Below are 20177 nucleotides of genomic sequence, written 5' to 3' on the forward strand. Positions count from 1 at the left end.
CACCGGCGCCGGCCTGGACGTGAGGATCAGCAGCTTGGACGAGAGCATCCGCCGAGCTGGCAGGGGGCACGTCCCTTGGTCCCCTCTCCGAGACCCCTCCGGGTACAGAACTCACTTGAACAACTCCTCTGACAGGAGACCATCTCTGGACGTGCCGGGGAATCCAGCCCCGGGAGGAGGCGACGACCTGCTCTGTTCTACAGAGGAGGAGACTGAGGCAACATCATCCTCCCAGGCCGGTGCCTGGGAATCCATGCTTGCCTGGGGGCAAATACCAAGCCCGCGAGCTCCCTCCACATCTAGGATGCCGTGGCTCTGACGACACTGCCTGGTCACGTCCCCTGCACCTGGCAAGCTGCGGTGACCCCCGACTCCTTACCTGACGTCCGAGCCCCGAGTGAACTGGGCCAGATGCCCTCCCCAGGGTGTGCCCCTCCCCCCTCCCTAGTGTTTTCCTCCCCCAGGGAGCCCACCATCCCTGCCCCTCGAGCCCCCTGCTACCACCGCCCCGCTCCATGGCTCCCATCCAGAACACCCTCATCTCTAAGGCTGGCTTCGGAGGTCACCTCCTCGGGGTCCTGCCAAAGCCCAGGCTTCGGGTCAGAGCGACCCGGGCTCACACTCACAGCGGGGCCACGTCTGAGTCCTGTGACACGCAAGCTCTATGCCAGCTTCTGGGACCTCGGTGCTCTTTTTGAACATGGGGTCGGTGGCTCCGACCTCCGGTGGGTGTGTGGGGGATGAAAGCAGGGAGGTGAAGGTGTCCGAAGTGGGGAGCTTGTGGGGAGAGGGGGCTCTCAGGAAGACAGGGGGAAGGGATGGGGAGGAGGGAAAGGCGGCCTGACCTCTCCCTGCCCAGACTGGTGTCCACCTCCCCCTCCCCCTGCTCAGCCAGGCGCCCGGATGAACAGTGGAGTGGAGTGGGGGGGCCAGGTCAGCAGGGTGGGGGTCTGTCTCGTTTCCCTCTTGCCCCTGTGTCTCCATACCCGCTGCGTCCAGCTGCCCTGCCTGGGTGGAGTGGCCGTGGACCCAAGCCTAAGAGGATATGAGGGTCACTGAGCGGGCGGTGGAGATCGGATACATGCGACCCCAGGTGTCGTGGGCTCCTGCCGCGAGGTGGTCCCGTGCGCGCAGTCCCATGGTCCCGGCGCACCTGCGCAGGCTCCACCTGCCTCGACCTTTGGTGGGAGCACCTCCCCGCCCCCAAGGCTCCCCCGCCACATCCTGCCCGAAGGTGGGAGCCAGGGGCCACTCTAGCCGGACTGGCGAAGCTCCTCCTCCAAGCGCTCATGGAACAGTCGGGAACCTGAGGCCAGGAGAGGCAGGGACTGGCCGGGGACCCACCGGGTGAGCAGAGCCTAGAGGGGCTGGGGGAGGTTTCGGGCTCCTAGGCCAGGGCTTCACTTTCCCAGGGGGTTTTCGAGGGAATGAGAGCCTCTAAGATCCTGGAGGACCACTGAACCCATCCCGTGTGGGGTCCTTTCCTCTGGGCATCCCCGAGTGGGCACAGGTCCACGCAATTGCATGGAAACACAGTCCCCCGCCCCCCAGTAACTAATCACCCGCGTGGGGGTCAAAGGATGAGTGGACCCTGGAGGTGACAGGCGTTGGGGGAGAGACGAGGTGTGGGGCGGGGACATTGTCTCCAGGGAACATGCCCAGGAGGGGAGCCATGCCAGGACGATGGCCAGGGGATCCCCAAGATGCCCCCGTGTGTATCACAGGCACCCCCATTCTAGAGAAGCACCCCACTCAGCTCCCGTGGTTGGAGACCTTCGAATGCGCAACGTGTTCTCATGCTGTGTCCTGATATCTCGAGGCTGTGGTCTCAGGAAAGCCCACAGGGAGAGCCTTTTCCCACATGCAGACGGTGGGTCCGGTCTCACCCCCGAAGCCTCTGGTCACGTGCCCGGAGGGACGCAAAGGTGACACCGGGAGGCCCAGGACTGGCCGGTCTAGCCTGACACGGCCCTGATCCGACTGGTGAGTCGCACGAGCCTCCCTGTGTCTGTGAGTGTGTGTGAGGCTGTGTGTGTGTGTAAGGATGGGACGTGGGGGGGAAGCCACCCAGAGCAGGAGCAGGCTGATGGGAGGGTCACGTCCACACCCCAGGTCAAGGGTGACTGGGAGGGACAGGGTGAGTTGTGTAGAGCTACAGGACACAGGGACACATTCTGGTGTCCGTCCCCGAGCCCGGCCGGCAGCTGGGGTCCAGGTGCCCTAGGGGTCGGCACACACCAGGGTCTGGGCTGAGCAGGAGGCCATGACCTCAAGGAGACTCCACTCTGCCCTCTCCTGTGTTCCGTGTCAGGTGCGCCCCTTCCTCATCCTTCCACGGCCACGTGTGCCCACGAGCCTCACGGGATAGCAGGCACGGGACGTGTCTACAGGTGGCTCCCTGATGGCGCCCCTACAAGTAGATGCCACAAGGACCCCACTGTGCAGACGGGTGACCGGGGGCCCCGAGAGGCACAATGCAGGGTCCCAGCACTGGTCAGGGGGAAATCCCAGGTCTGAACCCAGCTCTGTGGCCCCAAAGCCACGGCACCGACCGCACCAGGCCTCGCGGGGATGTGTCTGGGCTGTGTTGGTGTCACTGTAGGGACAGGGCATGGGGTGGAGGGGAGCCCTTTGCAGCCTGGGAGGGGCTCTTGTGGGAGGAGGAAGCCGGGTAAGGGGACCCCAGGAAGTGACCTCACCTCCCTGGTCACAGAGCCCAACAGAACTCGGAACCCGGGTCACCAGGCACCCACGTTGTGAGGACAGCGCCCGACTGGGCTCATTCGTTGGGACACCTTCGCCTGACCAACATGTTCTCCTGTTGTGTGCCCGTGTCCCGCGGCTGCCGGCTCAGGGGAGCCCGTGGCCACGACGCTTCCCGACCCTGGAGACACTGGGTCAGGTCGTGCACAGGACGCCTCAGGTCTCTAGCTCGCAGGGACCCAAAGGTAACACAGGGAGACCCAGAGACAGCCAGTCCAGCCTGACACAGCTCTGATCTGACCTGTGTGGCCCCAGGTCCCCTCCCGTGTGTGTGTGTGTGTGTGTGTGTGTGTATGTGTGTGTGGAAGGAGGGGTCGTGTGTGGAGGGCCCACCTGAGCAGGTGCAGGCGGATGAAGGGGTCAGATGTCTGGTGGGTGGGTCATGTTCACACCCCAGGTCAAGGCTGGCTAGGAGGGACAGGGTGTGCCGGGGGGGCCCTCTTGTCCCCAACGTTCATCCCGAGCCCTGTAGGTGGATGTCACTGTGCTCCGGGTGCAGGTCTGTGCACACTCGGGTCTGTGTCCGATCTGAGAGCTGCAGGGGGAGAGGGCAGAAGGACACTGAGGTGGCCGGGCGGGGCTGTGATGTCTCCGGGCCGTCCGCGGGTCACTGTCTTTACAGAAATCAACCGATGAAATCGGGAAACGATTGGCGGAATCCCGATTCACCCGCCCTACAGAGTTGTGTGTGTGCCCCGTCGCCCAGGAGGGCCATGCTGGACCCGTGGAGAGAGTGGCTGAAGTGAGGTTTTGGGAGGCAGGGCCTGGAGTTGGCCTGGGAAGGCCTCCTCCAGCGCCCCGGCCCCGCCGTAAGGTCTTCGTTCACCGGTCCTGGGACCAGTACTTGGAGTCCCCGGAGTCAGAGCCCGAGGGTGAGAAGGCTGGGGGAGGGCGATGGGGGTGCACGGGGCCCGGGTGGTGCTGGGCCACCCTGGGAGGAGCCCCCGCGGGCTGGTGTGGGGCCAGGAGCGGACTGAGAGCCCCGGGCTGCGGACTGCAGGGGGCAGAGGTCCTCGTGTGGGTTCCTGGCCGCGGCTTCTCGGGGAGGCTCCGGGGTGAGTTGTGTCTCTGCCAAGGCCCCTGGAGAGGCCGGCGCTGGGTGGGGTGGGGGACCTTCCCTCCTCTCACCCTGAGGCCTTGGAGCCGCTGCAACCATCACTCTGTTTTCTTCTCAAGAGTCCGGGGCAGGAGCAAAAGCCGGGTCGGCCCCAGAGCCCGGCCCAAAGGCATCAGGGGCCTCGGCGTATCTGCAGGCAGGCGAGGTATCTGGAGCGACCCCTGCAGGGGCCCGGGAGCCAGCAGGGGACCTGGGACCTGTGCGGGGACAGCGGGCACCTGAGCAGAGTCAGCTGGGTCCTGCTTCTGCTGGTTCCAGTGTTCCCGCTTTTGCTCCCAACACTGCTCCTGCCATCGCCCTTCTCCCCGCCCCTGCCACTGTCCTTGATCCCGCATGGATGTCGGCCAAAAACCAAGGGGTTGAAGACCTATACAGGGTGCTTTTTTTATCTTATTTTATTTTTTGTTTATTATATTTTATTTCAAATTCATTCTCCAATCCCTGACCCCGACCCCCCACCAAAATGTCTCTTCCTCTTCTCCCTTATCCTTTTTCTCTTCTATTTTTTAGCTGTTATGTTATTTGTTCATTAGTTATAATCTATATTAATCTTCAATAAAATGTTTTATTTATTTTACGCTGCGCAATTCCTGAACACTGGGTACGCTCACAACGCTGTGAACCTCGCCACAGAATTTTGCTGCAGAATATCTCGATCCCCAAGGGTCACCGTGTACCCAGAGCCCTCACTCCCCTTTCGTGCCCCCGCCAGCCCCTGGGAACCCCCAGTCTGCTTTCTCTCCGTGTTCCGTTACCTAGTCTGGAGGTTTCCTTCAAGTGGAATCTCGCCAGAGATACCTTTGGGTCCGCACCGACTTTTCAGATGGGACAGATTCATTTTTGTACTTTGTGGTCGTTTGAAATAGACTTTTTCTCATTTGATATTGAAATCACAATGGATTAAAGATTAGGGGGGAAAAAGGAGGCCCCTTCGGTGACAATGGTCTCGGGGTGGAGACCCCTGTTTGTGCCGTGACTCCACAGCCTGACGGCAGACAGGACACGGCGGGTCCTCCCGTGGCCCAAACAGAAACCGGGAGATGCAGAAGGCCAGACGGTCACACCACACAGGGGAGAGCATCCCTCACGACCCAGGGCCAGAAGGTTCACAGGCCTCTGGGCCAAATAATGCGCCAAAGCCAGTGCGTTCCCCGGGATGGAGGCCAGACCCATCCCAGTCCAAGGGGAGGCGACCCCCACGGGAGCAGGCGTCAGAGATGCGGGTCGTCCCGGGGAGGGACTCGGGCAAGTGAAACCCGAGGGAGGCAGCGGTGGTCACCTTCAGACGGGCAGGTGTCTGGTCTGGGGACCGGCAGCCCAGGTGACAACGTGAGGAAGCAGAGGCCCCAGCCGCTCCCCAGCGAGAAGTCCTCGTCCTGCAGGGGACCGGCTGGCCCAGTACTGGGAGAGCCCCCAGAGCCCCAGTCGGCCCTTCCCCAGACCCATGTGGGGCCCCAGGCAGGTTGGTCAGCTCTGCTCCCCTGAGTTCAGTGGGTGGAGGGGCCCTCCGCCGGTGGTGGGATCCCCCAGGAGGAGGGACTCGAGCCCCAGGACGCCAAGATTCACGCCTGCTGGTAGGACAATCCAAAGTCAGGGAGATGGGCTTCCTGACCCAGCTCGTCTAGTGACCCAGGCTGTGCTATTAGCCTCGGTGTCCCCATCTGTGACATGGGGACGTAACGGGCCTTCTAGATGGGTTGGTGCATTCCCTGAGAGATGAGGTGGAATCGTGGCCTGGTGCCTGCAGGACACAAAGGGCCACCTGGAAGGCTGTCCCAGAGTCCCCCAGGGCACAGGATTCCGGAAGCCCGTCCTTGGCCCCTGCCTGCTCTCCCCCTTCTGAGAACACTCAGCGTTGTTTGCGGAGGAGGTAGACATGATCCAGGAGGTCAGCAGGGCCCATGTGGAGGATGGTCAGTGCTGGAGGGACAGACGGACGTGTCCCGTGCCCCCTTCCAGGGCCCGAGCTGTGACACCCTCTGACCTGACCTGGTGTGGACCCTGCTACTGTGGTTTCCCTCCCTCCCTCCTTCCCTCCCTCCTTCCCTCCCTCCTTCCCTAATTCAGCCGGGGATCTCAGGTGCCTGCCATGTGCCGAGCACTGTGACCTCTTCAGTGAGCACGACCCCACGGGGTCCCCCACGTGGCATCTTCCTTTGCAGGGTCTGAATCTTCCTGTGCCGTGTCCCCTCTGGCGAGTCTGGGAGGGAGGCCGCTGCTCATGCCTGCCAGGAAGCACGAGTCCAGAAGGTCCAGACCACCTGCCCCAGGTCCCACCTTGTGGAGCCTGAATGGCAAGGCGGCCCCAACCCCCACAGTGGATGAGGGAGGCCGGACCTTCGTCCCTCCCAGCCTTCTCCAAAGTGCAAGGCCTTCTCCCCAGCCCAGGGCGAGCCTGCTGGGCACACGGGCCCCTCCGAACATGCCCTCGTTCACATGTGGGTCTGGGCCCCTTGCCCCACCCTCAGCTCCTCTGCCGGATGCAGGGGGAGCCCTCTCCTCTCCCTGGGTCTGCTCCTGGGGTCCCGGCCTGCTGGTCTCAGAAGAGGTTGCAGATTTGCTCCCCGTGACCAGCGTGGGATGAGGGACAGGATGGGGGCTGTGGGTCGAGGCCAGGCCTTAGCGAGTGCGGGACCATGGGATTTGGTAAAAGAATGACCTGCAGGTTCAGCTGGACTCCTGTAGACCGAGCAACCAGCCTGCATACCCACTGGTCCCCCCTGAGCGCACAGGCCAACACGGAACAGAGGGGCAGAGACCCGGAGGGACAGGCTTGGCCCAGCGCTCACCTGCCCTTACGGTTTCAAACCTCACCTATACGGGGGCGGGCGTATGCCGTCCCGACGGTACCTAAGGCAGAAGCCCTGTGTGGCAAACACAGGACAGAGCTGCTCAGGGTGACACCGGGATGAGGCGTGGACTCCCCGAACGTCCACGGCCCCCTGGAGGCCCGACCCCCAATCCCAGAAGCACAGCTTGACGAGCCCATGAGGAACCCATCGCTTCTTTTTATAGCAGGGAACACTGAGGTTTTGTCCAAGGTCACCCAGAACGTCGAGGGCAGAGCCCGTGGCAGGTGGCCTGAGACCTGGCATCTGTCCACAGAGACACGTCTCCTGTTGTCGCCCGGTCCCGGTACCGAGGCCCCGCGGGGCCTGACATGGATGTCTGGGTCTACCCTGAGCTTTCCAGAGCCATCTGCTGGGCTCCCGGGAAAACGCTGGCCCTTGCTCCAGACAGAAGGTTCTGCCCTCCGGTAAGAAAAGGGAGGTGCATGCACTCACTGGGCTAGAGGCCCTGCCCCCACCTGCCCTTGGAGATTAAGGTCTGGGGAGCCCTGTCTTCCTGCTCCTTCCAGGGTTAAGACATGCTCGACCACAGAGCCCCTCCTTCCTGGGAGACATTCCCGGGCCTCCTCCGGGATCTCAGGCGAAGGTCACAGCAAGGGATCAAGCGGGAGGATCTGGGCGGTAGGGAGGTTGAGGACGGAGTTTGGAGGCCAGGGCTCCCGGTCCAGCTTGGCCGCTAACCAGAAAAGGATCCCTAGCCATTCCCCCGGGGGTGCCGCCCCATCCCCTTTGTGATGTCAACCCCTCTCCTGGAGTTACCAGCGGGGAGACCAACCACCAGGAAGTTCTTCCTCATCTGCCCGGAAGAGTCGAGACCACGTTCACGGACAAATCGAGGGACGTGTTTCCCTACACACCCATTTGACAGATGGGAAATCTAAGGACAGGCCAAGGGAACCGAGGCTTGGTTCTCCAGGGTAGCTGGGGCATAGGCCCTCCACCGCTGGCCTCACTTGGCTTGGTCGTAAGCTGCTGGACGAGCCCGCTGATCCCAGCGAGACCACACGGCTGTCACCAGAATTGCTCAGTGAACCCCTCCCTGCTCCAGTCAGCTCCATGCGAGCAGGAACTAGGTTGGCTCATTGCTCTAAGTCCAAGTCCCCAGAACCTTCCCGCAACGTAGTGGACGTTTACCTTCTCTCGAATAACCAGGTGAATTGATATGCGTAAGGTGCTGTCATTGACCGAAACCGCTTCTGTCCTTGCTCCTTTGTGGATGCGTCCATGCCTGCCCTCAGCACCCTGTCTGCTCCCCGCTGTGTGCACGCACCTGGACCCCAAAAGCGAGCCCCGGACCCACCCAGGAGGTGGTACGGCCTCTCACCTGCAGCCAGCAAGGGGGAGCGCTGTCCCCATGGCCCTCCTCACCCTAAGAAGACACGTAAGCCACATTCACCAAGGTTTTTAACCACGGTACACACACACACGCGCACACACACACACACACACACACACACACAGAGCGAAGGGTGGGGCCCTGGAGGACCCGCACACGTATGTCTACTGCACCTCCCCCCGCCCCTGTGCTTTTGTGGGTTTGCTCTGGTTCTCTCGGATCCTCTCCCGGCTCCCTTGAAGGCGTCAGGACTCCGCCCGAGTCCCTGGGTCACCCACCCACCTCTCCTCTTAGGAAGACGTGCAAATGCGCACCCTGCATTTCCTCCCATCTTCCTCTCGCCTCCCAGACTTCGCTCGTCAGATTTGGGAGTCGAGAACACCCCTTGTGTCTTCCCTCACCTGTCCTTCCACCCAGCTCTTCCCAGGCCGGCCCCGAGGCGGTCCTCGGGCTGGATTCGTCTCCTGGGAGGTGGGGTCAGGGGGCAGAGGGCAGACGGTGCCGGTGGGGGCAGGAGAGGGCCGTGGCCCACAGGCCAAGTGCCGGCTTGTCTGCCAGGGCCCCCGGGCTGGGTGAGCCCCACCCGGCTCTCCTGTTTCTTACTGGGTGGCATCCTTGTCCTGAATGCGCACCAGGAAAACTGATTGAGGAAAAACCACTCAGGTTCAGAGGGTGGCTTGTGTCTGGCTTCCTGGAGGCACAGGGCTGTCCCTGTCCCGACAGTTCACTCTGGTTCCGCTAACAGACTATGGTGATTCCTGAGCCTCAGTCTGGAGGCCCTTAGACTATTTCTGGGCTATGTGTCTTGGCAATACAGTTGCAATAGAATCAGCAAAATATTGTCAAGAATCAGTAAAGCATGCGACTCTTGATGTGAGGGTCTTCAAAGCCCCACTCTTAGGGCAGAGCTTACTTAAGAAAAAAACAACACACGCGACTGGGTGGCTCAGTTGGTTGAGCGTCCGACCTCAGCTCAGGTCATGATCTTGCTGACCGTGAGTTCAAGCCCCGCGTCAGGCTCTCTGCTGACAGCTCGGAGCCTGTTTCAGATACTGTGTGTGTGTGTGCGTGTGTGTGTGTGTGTGTGTGTGTGTGTGTGTCTCCCCCTCCCCCGCTCATGCTCTGTCTCTCTCTCTCTGTCAAAAATAAAAAATAAACATTAAAAAAAAAAAGAAAAAAAAACCCACTCAGTCCCAGACCAGGTCCCAGGGAAGCAGTGTTTGTAGCTAAAAATGGAAGCATGACCTTTCTGCGGGCACTTACCAGCTTTGCCAGTCATGTGCCAGGCTCCTGCGTATTCTGGGGACACTAGCCCCACCTGACGGAAACCTGCGGTCGTCAAGGGAAACCCTAAGGACACGGTGACACCTCCAAAGGACCTGAGAGGCTATGCCCAGGGTCCAGGAAGAGTTACAACTTCAAGCGGCTTCCTTGTGACCTTGAGCAAACCTGTAACCTCTCTGAGCTGCATGGGTCCTTACTTTCCCCTGCTGTTTCTCCGTTTCTCCCTTGTTGCTACTCCTTTATTTACCATTAGGGTGCCTTCCTTTTTTGTCCCTCTTTATGACCCCTCCCTCATCCAGGCCTAAGCAAAGGCCTCTCTCCTTTCCAGGCCCTCCAGCCCTTGGTGACACGTAAGAGGGTCCCCATGGGGCTCTAGAGTCTCTGCGGTGAACAAAGGGCAATGGTAAGCCTGGGAGGAAACTATTTCGACTCCTTTTCCAGGGGAGGAAACAGGCTCAAGGAGATTCCGGAACCGCACCGGGAGCCCGAGGCCAGCGTGCCGGCAGCTAGGCCCTGAGCAAACGGGGAATGCCTAAACCGCGGAATAAGCGCACCGTTCAGCTGGTTTTGCCTTCCTGTGATTGTTTCGACGCTGTTCTAAAAACACGAAAGTATTTCTAACTTCTCAGGCCCTCACCCCCACCCGGAGCTCCCGGATCGGCTCTTCTCGCCCGGAGCTGGGCCCGCTGCGCCAGCGGCTGCCGCCCAGAGGGCCACGGGACGGCAGAGCCCAGGGGACACTCCGCTCCCTAGGACCCGGGGACGGGGGCCGTGGCCGGGGCGGGGGGCTGGGCGCGGGGGCGGGGCAGCGGAGGGGGAGGGGCGCGCGGTTCCCTTCCCCCCGCGGGCCCCGCCCCCAGCCGGAGACCGCTCGCCGGGAAGCCGGCCCTGCCCCAAGGGTCAGCGCCGCGCGGCCGCCGGGCATCGCCGGGGCCCTGGCGAGCCGAGTCCCTGCTCTCCCGGCCTCGGTGCGACCCTCCGTCCTCAAGCTGGTCTGGCGGCAAGGGGTGAGTCTACAGCCCTCGGGGACAGTCGCGCTTCCTCCTCCCCGCGCCACACCCGAGCGCCCCGCGCCCGCAGTGGCCGGCGGAAGTCGGCTGAGCGTCTCGGCCCCAGGCGCGGGGTGCGGACCGCTTTGGCCGAGGAGGACACCGAGACCCGCCGAGGGGGAGTAAAGTGACTTGTCCAAGGGTACCGGGCCATTGAGAGCGGAAGCGCGTTCCCGCCGCCCCCTGGAGAGCCCTGGCTCGGCCTCCCGGAGGAGGACACGGCTGCCCCCACCCCACCCCGGGGGCATCACGGCCGCCCCTCTCCGCGCAGCCCCCATCCAGGCCGGGTGTGTCCCCGCCGGGCTGACTCGGGACTCGACTTCCGGTGTCCCCGCTGTTGCCCGCGGGCATCCTTCTCCCAGCCCCGCCCAAGCGCCCTGCCCTTCGCTGCTGCGGGTCCCCTGGCCCGCCGAGGGCGGCGTCCCGCGGAGGGCGGCGGTTGGGAGGCAGATCCGAGAGCAGCTATCCTAGCTGGAGCCACCCAGGGGAGGGCAGGGCAGCAAGGATGGGGCCGCTCTCCCCTGAATAGGGCGCATTCCTTTGCAGGTGACACGGGTTTTAGAGCCTGCCAGCCCCGGGAGAGGTGGACTGACTCACCGAGGCACGCTCAGTCTCTGCAAGAGCCCGGGCTCAAATGCTGTACCCGGCAATGCGCGGCCACAGACTGGCCCTGGGCCTAGGATTCTGCCTGCTGTTGGGCACTGCCCTCTGCTCGCTGTGGTGAGCGTGCCCCATGCAGCCCACCCCTCACCCCGACTCCTCCCTTTCTTGGCCTTGCAACCCCCAAACCTTGACCCCTTTATGGATTCCCAGGTCCCATCCACCTCTCTCGGCACACCTGTCCCCCAGCCCCAGCCCCAGTAAGGCCAAACTGGTTTTGGCTTCTGGATTTTGCTTTGCACTGGCCTCCTGGCCTTCGCACTTGCTTCTTCCTCTGCCTGGACCATTCTTCTAGCCACGTTAATGAAGCACTTGTGTCCACACCCCAAAATGCACCTCATGTGTTCCTCCTCTGAAGCCCCACCACCCCCGCCCCCACTCACCACCACGCTCTTGTGGGGGGGGGGGGGCTGGCATTAAGAACATTCCTTCCTTGGGAAATGAAAGACTGCACTGCAGAAGACCAGGAGGCTTTGACCTCCAAGGTCAGCCAGACCCAAGGAGTGGGGGTTCCCCAGATGCTCTCCACTGCAAGCCTCTCCACTCCCTTAACGTGCACCAAGCGTGTGCACAGTCAACAGGTGGGTGTTTTTCCTTCCCAGGATGTATTTTGAGAACTGGCTGCGGGTCTCCTATGTTCCCTATTATCTCCCCTGCCCAGAGATCTTGTAAGTATGGGGCTGGGAGAATTTGGGGCCCTGTGGGCTGTCTGGAGTGGAGGCAGTGAGAGAGTTTTACGGTCAGTTTGCAGGTTATTAGTTCCTAAGCTCATGATTCCGATCAGTTTGAGAAGTATTTGGGTAATTTATGGGCTGCCACAAATATGGAGTAAAATTCCTATTTCAGTTCTCCAGTGTCTTTGAGCGCCCCCTCCGTGGTTTGACCTTGATCCTGCCACACGGCTGAGTCTCACTTGCTTCATCTGTGAAATGGGCTGATAGAGGTGTCGCTCCTGGCCGTCTGGAGCATGCGGTGTGAGGACGTCTGTATAGCCTCCTGTAGCAGGTGGCACATAGGAGGTGCTCAGGGAACAGTGCTCTTAGGACCTGACCTTTTGGCTAAATTTTGTGTTCAGTGAGGATTCAAGGAACAAATGAACATGTGACCAGTCTTCCCCCACATAAGGAACCTGATGCTTTGACAGTTTAGAGTGGAAAAACAGGTTGGCACAGTCTCAAGGGGGTGTCTTCATGATAGCTAAAGGGATGTTTAAAATCCGGATCCTAGACTGCTTGCTAATTAACAATAGACGGGTTTTGCGGTTAGAAACACAGAGTATGGAAAATTAGGAAGCTAGAAAGCAGAAAAGACAAAAACAAAACGCTGTTGTGTCCTACGGGTCTGAGTTATACTTTGCTTCCAAAGTTCCTTGTCAACTTGTTGGCTGCTCTACTTTCCGATTGAACAGACGGTGCCTCTTACTTGGTTCTAAAAGCAGAAAGCCTGCTTGCTGTTGAAAAGAGCCGTGATTGGGCGCCTGGGGGCCTCAGTCGGTTAGTCTTGGTTTCGGCTTCGGTCATGATCTCGCGGTTCGTGAGTTCGAGCCTGGCGTCAGGCTCTGTGCTGACAGTGCGGAGCCTGCTCGGGATTCTCTTTCTCTCTCTGTCTCTGTCTCTGTCTCTGTCTCTGTCTCTGTCTCTGCAACCGTCCCCACTCACGCGCTGTCTCTCAAAGATAAATATATAAACGTTAAAAAAAAAATAAAAAAGCTATGATCATAATGTTTTTGCAATTTTTATCCTGTTTTCCCAGAATTGGCATATGTGTATTCTTCATGGCCACCATCATTTTACCACCCCCAGGAACTGGGTCCTAATTCTTGAACCCCTCCCCCTCTCCCTCCAACAACCGGGGCGGGTATTTTCATTGTGTCCAATTCCCCAGTGTCCTAAATTAGTTTATAATGAGCAGCTTTGGATATAAAGCTTTTTCCATATCAAAAATCCTTTCATGGGGTGCGTGGGTGGCTCAGTCGGTTGAGCGTATGACTCTTGAATTTCGGTTCAGGTCACGATCTCACGGTTCATGAGTTTGAGCCCCGTGTCGGGCTCTGCGCTAACAGCACGGAGGCTGCTTGGGATTCTCTCTCTCCCTCTCACTGCCCCTCCCCTGCTCGCGTGTGTTTTCTCTCTCTCAAAATAAATCAAATACACGTTAAAAAAATTTTTTTAGATTAAAAACAACAATAAAAATCCTTTCATTGGTACGTTCCCTCCCTGGGCCAGAGGCCATGGAGAGAGTCTCGGTCCATCTTGTCTGTTGCTTTCCAAAAGGACCACGCTCTCAGTGTCACCTTCACAGAGATGCCTCTCGCGGGCCTGTGCTGGGAGGAGCGCTAGGTGTTGCAAAAAGCAAAAACCAAAGCACCCTGCTGGTTCGAGAGACCGGGAATGCTAGCTGTTGGGTTTCAGTTTCATTTCCTCGATTCCTACCGAGGGCCTCGTTTCTCCCACCCGCCTCCCACGAGCTGGACTTCCTCTTCCCCTGATGCCCCTGCTCCACTGGCCTCTCCCCTTGGTCCGTCTGCGGCCTCTCTAAGCATCACCCTTGGCCAAAAGCATTCGCTACATTTTTTCCCTTCCAGCTCGTCTATCGTTGGGTTCGACTTGGCTCTTTTTTTTTTAACGGATTGAAGGTGGAGATATTGGTTGGTGTTAAATGGTCACACCTTCCCTGCTTTTCATCTGGATAGCTTCACTTTTAGTTTTCCTACCTTCCAGTGTGAAAACATGAAGCTGATTTTTTTTCTTCGCTCTGGCTCACGTGTGGCTTCGGTATTCTTACGACTGACCGTGCACCTTAAGGCGGCTGGAGCGTGGCTGGGCTTGGAGGCGGGGGTGGGGGTCCAACCACCAGGGCTTTGGGCCCTTTTCCTGTTCACGTCCCGCCTTCCCAGAACGCCGTCACTTTCTGAGCAGCGACCTGAAGCGTGCTTGTCTGCGGGCACGGGCGGCCAATTTGATGGACTGACTTCTAAAAACTGTGGATTCGAGAGGTCAAAGTAATCACAGAAAGACAACTGTTACAGGATTCCACTTGTAAGAGATCTCCAGAACAGTCAGAGCTCTCGAATAATGGTTACCAGGGCCCGGGCAGATGGGGCAGAGGGGAGTCGGTGTTGAAAGGGGACACGGTTTGGGTTGGGGAAGATGAGAAAGTTCTGGAGATGGATGGTGGGGACGGCTGCACAGTAGTGCGAATGTGCCTAATGCCCCTGAAGGGCACGCTTAACAATGGTTAAAGTAGTAAATCTTTGGTTTGTACATTTTACCACCAAAAACAAAAAAAAGCAGCAGCAGAAGCATAGACTAAACATTGGAAGGAAAGCTCAAGGAGGCTTAAGCTATCCTCTCAAATATGCCATATTGAAAATTCTCAGGGCTCTTGGGGGGGTTCAGTCGGTTAAGCATCTGACTCTGGATTTCAGCTCAGGTCTTGATCTCACAGTTTGTGGGATCGAGGACCGCGTCCAGCTCTGTGCTGGTAGCCTGGAGCCTGCTTGGGATTCTGTCTCTCTCTCTTTCTTACTCTCTCTCTCTCTCTCCCTACCCCCCACCAGCTCATGCATGCTCTCCCTCTCTCAAAAATAAATAAACATTTAAAAAACAAAAAGAAAATTCTTTAGCTAGCGGGCAGTCACCGTCCCCTCAGGTGGTCTGCCCCTTACAGCCAACCTCAGGCATCTTCAGGAGCTGATCCACTCCAGAGGTCCTCAGGCAGGGGTTTGCCTTCTCTGGGCCTCACTTCTACCCTCGGGGGAGGACTTTATCGGGAGGACTCTAGAGCCCGAGGAGTCAAATGTCTGGCCCCAGGTATCTCCAGCCAGTTAATGGCAGACCCAGAGGCTCTCTGCACCCTGCAGCCTCCGTCCTTAGGGACCTCCTTCTTACTTGCCCACCCAGGCTAACCCTGGCTGTTGCTGGCGGAGGCTGGCCGCCCAGGCCGCTTGCTAAGAAGGGGACAAGACGCCTGGTCTTAACAAGCGTTTGCTCTGTGCTGGCCCTGGGCACACACCTTGTTTAATTCTCAAGGCAGCTCTCAGGGTGAAGGATGGCTACCCGTTTTACAGATGAGGAAAAGCGGGGGCATCAGTCAGGGTTCCACTAAAGAAACAGAGCGGAGGCGGGAGGGAGAAAGATTGACCCACTAGGCTAAGCCAGTCTGGATTCCGTGGAACAGGCTGGACCCCGGGAGTGGACACTGACCGAATCTCATCACGGAAACCTCAGCTCTGTTCTTAACGCCTTTCACCTGGTTGTACCAACCCCATCCAGGCCATGTGGAATATCTTTTTTGTTTTTAATGTTTTATTTATTTTTGAGAGAGCGCAAGCGGGGTTGTGGCAGGGAGAGGGGGACAGAGGATCCTAAGCAGGCTCCATGCTGACAGCAGCGAGCCCGACGTGGGGCTCGAACTCACAAACTGCGACACCATGACCTGAGCCGAAGGTGGACGTTGAACCGAGGGAGCCACCCAGGCGCCCTGGGATGATCTTTACCTAAGGGCAGCGGGTGTAGATGTTAATCACACCCGCCACGCACCATCACCACGAGGCCTCCCTCGATTGGTGATTGGTGTTGGTGTAACTGGTTACAATAACTGACCGTCGCCGCGGGCTCAGGTAAAGGGACTCGCCCAAGGTCCCCAGGCTAGAAAGCAACAGAATGGCGCTCACCAGGCCTTTGCAGCTTCTCAAGACTTGTCCGCTGCCAGGCCCCTCCAGAGTGACGTGTGTGAGACAGCATCAGCTTGGGAGACAGCCGGCACCGGGTACCAATCACGGCCTTGCCACTTAGTGACCCTGGACAGGCTGCTTCTGTAGGAGCCCAGCCCCCCACCCCTAGCAGAGTGGGCACGCAGTGGGGAAGGGCGCGCAGAGGGAGTCTGCACGGAACCTGGAAGGGTGCCTGCCCTTGCGGGGGGGTGGGGGGGCGGGTGGTTGGTTATTCTCCACTCTGTCCTTCCCGCACCGAATACGTCTGTCCCCAGCCCTGGCACTAACAGCTCTCTCTGTCCTCTGCCACCAGCAACATGAAACTGCAGTATAAGGGGGAGAAGCCATTTCAGCCTGTGACACAGTAAGCAGACCGTCATTTCCCCCTTTGTGGCCCCAGGGGGTTGGGGGCTGCCTCCCCTCACCACTGGCCCTTTTTGGTCACAGGTCACTGTACCCTCAGCCCAAGCTTCTGGAGCAAAGGTAGGTGTTGGGCAGGGCCTGGGGATGGGGAGATCTGGTGTAGGGAGGGAGGCTGGGGTGGGCAGAGCTCTGATTTATAAGTTGGGGTGGTGGGGGTATCAGGTGGCCCTGGGGTCCAGCCCGGTTCTGCCACTGGCTGTGTGACCTTGGGCAGGTTACTCAACAGCTCTGGGCTTCTTTCTATGCAAGTGGCTAATAAGAGCCACCTCCTAGCAGCTTGGAGGACTGGATGATGGGACGGTGTTTGCAGAAGCACAGCTCCATAGCAGGTGCCCAGTCTACACCCCTCATGTATTCGGCACTTAGCAGGCACCTGAGATGCCGGGCCCCCTTAGACACTCGGTGTGCATTAACTCCCGGTCCTCTCAACCGTGCTGGGAAGGAACTGTTCCTAACCCCGCCTTCCACATGAGGATAGTGAGGCTCAGAGACAGGGATGAAGCTGCCCAAGGTCACACAGCGTGGGAGGCCGGGCCGGGGAGAGGCTGAGGCTTTCACAGGGAAAGGGCCTCCGTGCCCACGGCCTCCCCCACTGCCAGGCCTGCAGAGCTGCTGACCCTCACGCCCTGGTTGGCGCCCATTGTCTCGGAGGGAACCTTCAACCCCGAGCTGCTGCAACACATCTACCAGCCGCTGAACCTGACCATCGGGCTCACAGTGTTTGCCGTGGGCAAGTGAGTAGTGGGCCGGGTGGGTGGTTCTCACTGAGCCACGGGAGCTGCCGGTCTGGGAAGAGACAGGACCTGGACACAGGACCCTGCCTGGGCGGCAGGGACACCCTGAACCAGGCACCGTGTGTGTGTCGGGGGCAGGGGGGGAAGATAGGGGGTAGAGGGTGATGATGGGAGGGCTTCCTGGAAGAGGGGATCTGGCCCTGGCACGGAAGCGGGGAGCCAGCCCCGGTGACAGAGCAGCAGGAGACTTTGTGACGACACCCCCTTGCCTCCTTACCCCTCTCTGCTTCCCCTGAGCGGTCTGGGCAGGTAGGAAGGAACAGAATCCCTCAAGACCATCACATAACTGGGGGGCCATGGTCAGGCTACAGGCAGGTCAAGGCCTGCCCTCAGGGCCCTCTCCCCTCTCCCACTCTGGGCCTCCCCCTGCTTTCCTCTCCTGTCCCTCACCCCACCTGGCCTTTCCTTCAGGGGATACTACCTGACGGCTTCCCCCCCGGGGCTCTCGCTGGGACTCCTGAGAGAGAAACCAGTGGGGCCCCAGTACCTAAAGTGCTGGGTGGGGGGGGGGGGGTGGGGGGGCATGTCAGGTGACCCTCGGGTCCAACCAGCTTCGACCTGGGGGGTGCGGCCCTGTGGGTTCCTCCAGCTGGGACCTCAAGAGCCCCAAGCCCCCAGCACCACTCACCTGGCCTTGAGGCAGCACATACGGGCCATGTGATCACTTTCCTCTCTCTGAGCCTCAGTGTCTCTGCCTCTAAAACGGGGATTATGGGGGGAGGCACTGGCTGGCTCAGTTGGTGGAGGCTGAAAAAAATTAACATTACAATGGGGAGTACGTTGACTGCCTTCAGGGGGTTTAAGAGGCTCAAAGGAGCTAAGAATCCCTTGAAACTCTGCCTGACACGTAGGAGGTACTCCGTAAACTAAGTCAGCTTAGTTTGCGAGTTTGCGGATTTTAGGAATCCTCGTGAGGTATGATTCCTACGAGGGCTGTAAGAGGCTGGTGCTGCAGGGCGCCCGGGGGGCTCGGTCAGTTGAACATCCGACTCTTGATTTCAGCTCCGGTCATGATCCCCGGGTCGTGGGATTGAGCCCCACATGGGGCCCCCATGCTGAGTGTGGAGCCTGCTTAAGATTCTCCCTCCTTCTCTCTCTCTAAAATAAAAAAAAAAAAAAATTTAAAGAGATTGACACTGCAGTTGTGGGGCTTTGACAGAGAAGGGCCCCGAGGGTCACACCTGCGTGGCTTCTCAAGGTGGGGAGCTGGGAGGTGGACCCCAAGCCCCACGCCCTGCACAGGCAGCGGCCCCGTGGGGCCGGGGAGGATGACGGGGTTCTTCCTGCCAGGTACACCCGCTTCGTCCAGCATTTCCTGGAGTCGGCCGAGCAGTTCTTCATGCAGGGTCACCGGGTGCACTACTATGTTTTTACCAACGACCCCGCAGCCGTTCCTCGGGTCCCGCTGGGCCCCGGCCGCCTCCTCAGCATCGTCCCTATCCAGAGGCACTCGCGCTGGGAGGAGATCTCCACGCGCCGGATGGAGACCATCAGCCGGCACATCGCTGAGAGGGCGCACCGGGAGGTGGACTACATCTTCTGCCTCGACGTGGACATGGTGTTCCGGAACCCGTGGGGCCCTGAGACCCTGGGGGACCTGGTGGCGGCCATTCACCCGGGCTACTATGCTGTGCCCCGCCAGCAGTTTCCCTACGAGCGCAGGCATGCTTCCACCGCCTTTGTGGCAGACGACGAGGGGGACTTCTATTATGGTGGGGCGGTCTTTGGGGGGCGGGTGGCCAGGGTGTACGAGTTTACCAGAGGCTGCCACATGGCCATCCTGGCGGACAAGGCCAATGGCATCATGGCCGCCTGGCAGGAGGAGAGCCACCTGAACCGTCGTTTCATCTCCTACAAGCCCTCCAGGGTGCTGTCCCCTGAGTACCTCTGGGATGACAGGAAGCCCCAGCCACCGAGCCTGAAGCTGATCCGCTTTTCTACGCTGGACAAGGACAGCAGCTGGCTGAGGAGCTGATGGCTGAGCCAGGCTGCTGTGCATGGGGACCCCAAGCCCTGCACCCGGCTCGCCCCCGGCGGAGCACCCCAGCTTGTCCCAGCAGAGCACCCTTTACCAGTGCCCCCCCTTCTCAGGCCTCAGGTGAGATCCATCCGGTCCTGCCTACCTCAGTCTATTAGCAGAAGTTCACCTGGGAAATGGATGTGGAAGGGCCTTTGTAAACTGCGAAGGGCTGCGCCCACATGAGCGGAACACCAAGATCACTCGGCAGCGTGGCCCGAGAATGGTCAGGCGGGAAGAGGTGAAGAAGACAGAGCCGCAGGCCTGGCCCAGCAGACGTGCCTTCGGGGCAGGCTCCGGAGTCAGCCCTACTCAGTGCCTGAAACCCCGCCTCTGCCCCACTTCTGTTGCCTATTTGCCCCTAAAGTTGCACTTCTCAGACCCCGGTGTGAAAGGCATCCAGACGCCTCTTCTCCGGCTGTAGGGGTCCCGGGTGCTGGGACGTCCCCCAGCCACACAGCGCCAACCCCTGGCTCGGCCCTGGAGTGAGTCTTTGCAACAGAACAGGCCTGGCCCTCTCTGGCGTTGAGTCTAGCCCGCACCCCACGGCGGACCACACTCTATGGCACCAGCCCCGCCTTTGTAAGGGGGTTTGGGCAGTTTTTAATAAAGGTGGCGTGCACGAAGTCCTCACCGGGGTGTTTTCACCTACGCATCCGAGCGTCTGCGCGGCCAGCCACCGGGGATCCAGGCAGCCTGGATTCCACGTCCAGTCAGCCTGTGGGGGTGGAGGAGGGAGGGTCCGGCCTTCTAGAAAGCCTGCGTTACAGCGGCCGCTACAGCAGACGAGATTCTGTTCCGTTCTCCTGGGAGAGGGGTGAGGTGAGAGCGAGCCATACCCCCCGACCACGAGGGGGGCAGAGCTCATCAGCTGGACACCACGGTGGCCTCTCAGCCCCTGATGCATGGCCCCTGATGTCGGCCCTCTGCCGGCACCTCCTGACCCTGGGGCAGCCTCAGCCCTGTGAGGCCACCTGCGGGTGTCGGGCTCCACAGCTATGGTGCAGGCCCAGGATTAGTGGGCGCGGGAGGGCAGCCTCACCAGCGTGGCAGCCGCAGAGGGACTTCAGAGCCCCTTCGGTGGCCGTGTCTGCCTGGCAGGACGGAGATGGGGGGGGGGGAGGGAGGGCTCAGGGTTTGGTGGCCCAGTGTCCCCTCTGGGGGCAGCATC

At 60.0% G+C, this 20177-nt stretch overlaps 1 protein-coding gene across 2 annotated transcripts; it reads left to right on the forward strand.

Annotated features, from left to right (window-relative positions):
- Positions 1 to 9653: 9653 nt before the first annotated feature.
- GBGT1 (globoside alpha-1,3-N-acetylgalactosaminyltransferase 1 (FORS blood group)) lies at positions 9654 to 19632 on the forward strand. 2 transcript variants are annotated; one of them, XM_047098170.1, is made up of 7 exons: positions 9654 to 9752; positions 10945 to 11118; positions 11661 to 11726; positions 16086 to 16136; positions 16220 to 16255; positions 16795 to 16929; positions 18280 to 19632. In XM_047098170.1, the coding sequence occupies exons 2-7, from the start codon at positions 11033 to 11035 to the stop codon at positions 18962 to 18964; spliced, it is 1059 nt and encodes a 352-aa protein (XP_046954126.1). In that variant the 5' UTR covers positions 9654 to 9752; positions 10945 to 11032; the 3' UTR covers positions 18965 to 19632. The 2 variants fall into 2 exon arrangements, with proteins under 2 accessions (XP_046954126.1, XP_046954125.1); XM_047098169.1 differs by lacking the exon at positions 9654 to 9752 and adding an exon at positions 10214 to 10356.
- The last annotated feature ends 545 nt before the right edge of the window (positions 19633 to 20177 follow it).

The sequence above is a fragment of the Lynx rufus genome, unplaced genomic scaffold, assembly GCF_022079265.1.
Source record: "Lynx rufus isolate CCGP_SWC_20201006 ecotype Redwood Valley unplaced genomic scaffold, mLynRuf1.p SCAF_44, whole genome shotgun sequence".
Taxonomy (NCBI): Eukaryota; Metazoa; Chordata; class Mammalia; order Carnivora; family Felidae; genus Lynx; species Lynx rufus.